The sequence below is a fragment of the Pelodiscus sinensis genome, chromosome 22 (assembly GCF_052426305.1).
Source record: "Pelodiscus sinensis isolate ZL-2025 chromosome 22, ASM5242630v1, whole genome shotgun sequence".
Taxonomy (NCBI): Eukaryota; Metazoa; Chordata; order Testudines; family Trionychidae; genus Pelodiscus; species Pelodiscus sinensis.
Window position 1 is genome coordinate 22,031,848 of NC_143073.1, and position 2,316 is coordinate 22,034,163.

The window sequence follows — 2,316 nt, forward strand, 5'->3', positions numbered from 1 at the left end:
CCTTAGCCCGTGTGTTTTGGAGACACTTGCCCAGACGTGTCCCGATGGGCTTTGCTGGGTCAGTGAATCCATTGTGAGGGGCGGGGGACCTGTCACTGAATTGTGAATCCCTTGATTGTAACTACGCCTCCTGCTGACGACTGGCCAGAGAATGCCCCTGTGGCCGTGGGAAGGACTCAGGTCAGTCTCGCTGACAACCGCACAGCAAATCTTATCCACTGTGCCCAGGAAGGATGCAGGGACAGAACGACGGGTTTGCGCCTGACATCCCCTCTCACAGGCTCTCTGACCCGGCAGGTTTTCTATGACACGTAACATAGTGAGGTGGCAGTGGGGAAGACGGGTGACCGGGTGTTGCTCTGGGGTATCGAGAGCCACAGAAAGGAGAGGGATGAAGAGGTTTGGAGCAGGGGGGATTGGAGCCAGAACTTCTGGGTTCCTACAGCAGCTGACAAGCCCATTGCTTTTCTAGGAGCCAAGAAAATGTGCATGGACATTTCCATCCCGCTGGTTCTCACCGTCTACATCGTCACCTTCATGATCAGCCTCCCGTCCAACCTCCTGGCCTTCTACACCTTCCTGGTGAAGGTCCGACAGAAACCCGCCCCTGTCGACATCCTTCTGCTCAACCTCACCGTCTCCGACATCTTGCTCCTCATCTTCCTCCCCTTCAAGATGCTGGAAGCCGCCTCCGGCATGGAATGGCGCTTGCCGCCTTCCCTCTGCCCACTCACCAGCTTCATCTACTACAGCAGCATCTACATCAGCTCCCTCTTCCTCATGGCTATCAGCGTTGAGCGCTACTTGGGGGCAGCCTTCCCCATCAAGTACAAGCCTCACACTCAGTAAAAGGTACGGAGAGTAGTTTATTTAGAAATGCTGCAGCATAGCGAGAACCCATCAAAGTGTGTTCTACCTTAGAATACAACTACAATTCCTCTTATAGTAGGAGCTACATAACAAACTATCACTCTTTGCAGGCTTGTTACTGGGCAAACTTTCAGCTTGATTACATTTTATTTTATGATAAAATGTTTCACTTTCTCACACTTTCAAACTATGTGACCTTCTCGCCTACATGAAACGGCAGCTATTTTACAAGTTGGATTCCACAATTCCCCCCTTTTGTCCTTTAAAGACAACATTACTTCCCATTTCATGGTTACATTTCAATTGCCATCATACCATTTACAACATCCTTGTATTCCTTCTGTTTCTCTTCATACTTCAACAGCATTTGGTACACTTGTTTTCCCATTACACACTGTTCAGTTTTTCTCATACAACAGCTAATGAACTAACATAAACTATGCATAATACATTAGTAAAATTACAGCAATATACAACTATTCTAAAATAAGCAAAAGCAATAAAATCATGAATATCCCTAATAATTTTATGATGGGGCTGTTTTATAATGTTAGTAACATAACACAACAAATCATAATGAATACACAAGAGAGATGTTCTATAGACCGTATGGAAAGCCTGTTCCTCAATTTGGTAAATATTGTAGGGTATATAAATTTGATCTTGTAATTCAGAGATTTTCTGGTAGGAGTGAAAGCAAATTTTGGAAGCAGTCAAGTACTAAGGTAATCCAATTAAAGGTTATTTGGAATCTAAGGGCTAATTAAATCTAAAAACCAATTAGGGAGGGCAATACATGCTGATGGTATCTATCCATAAGCACAGAGTCCAGATCCTGGAAGAAACCCAAACTACTCCCACAAGTTTCTCCTTGCCAATATACAATACTTTGCTTCTTTCACCAAGGTCAGTTCTTAATATCCTTTCGTAGTCAGAAATCTCTGGGCTTCAGAGGAACAGACACTCCTTCTCCTTTCCTGAAACAGTCGTGGTTTAGTATAGTGCAGGGGAGAGGTTACCAGCACATCGTCCTGTAATATTTTGGTTCTTCTGGCAGATATCGAATGCATGGTAATTCTGTTAGTGTACAAGGGAGAGGTTGCCAGCACTTCCTCTTGTACTTAACTCTTGCTGTCCAGCAGGAGGGAAAGCGGACCAGAAGAAGAGAGATTTATCAGTAGTCGGGGTAGACTCATCTCGAGGTGGAAGGGTCTTTTTGCGTGAGAAGCATGGGCCCAGACAGGCACTTCACTGTGGAGTTGGTGGTTAGCAAAACTTGGTAAGGGCCTTTCCAGTGTGAGGCTAGAATGGTCTTTCGCTGATGGACTTTTATGTAGATCCAGGCTCGTGGTTCTAACGGGTGACAAAGTTGCTCAGGGTCCTTGGGAAACGCTTCCTTTACCTGGGAATACAGGCAGTCCCCGGGTTACGTACAAGATAGGGACT

General features: G+C 45.6%; 1 protein-coding gene across 1 annotated transcript; it reads left to right on the plus strand.

Annotated features, from left to right (window-relative positions):
• The first annotated feature begins 483 nt into the window (after positions 1 to 483).
• On the plus strand, positions 484 to 849 carry LOC149521853 (free fatty acid receptor 3-like). Its single transcript, XM_089772737.1, has one exon. It carries the CDS (start codon positions 484 to 486, stop codon positions 847 to 849), a length of 366 nt encoding a protein of 121 aa, XP_089628863.1.
• Positions 850 to 2,316: the final 1,467 nt, after the last annotated feature.

Coding starts and splice junctions, on each gene's coding strand:
- LOC149521853 (XM_089772737.1), top strand. CDS start 484: ATGTGCATGGACATTTCCATCCCGCTGGTTCTCACCGTCTACATCGTC.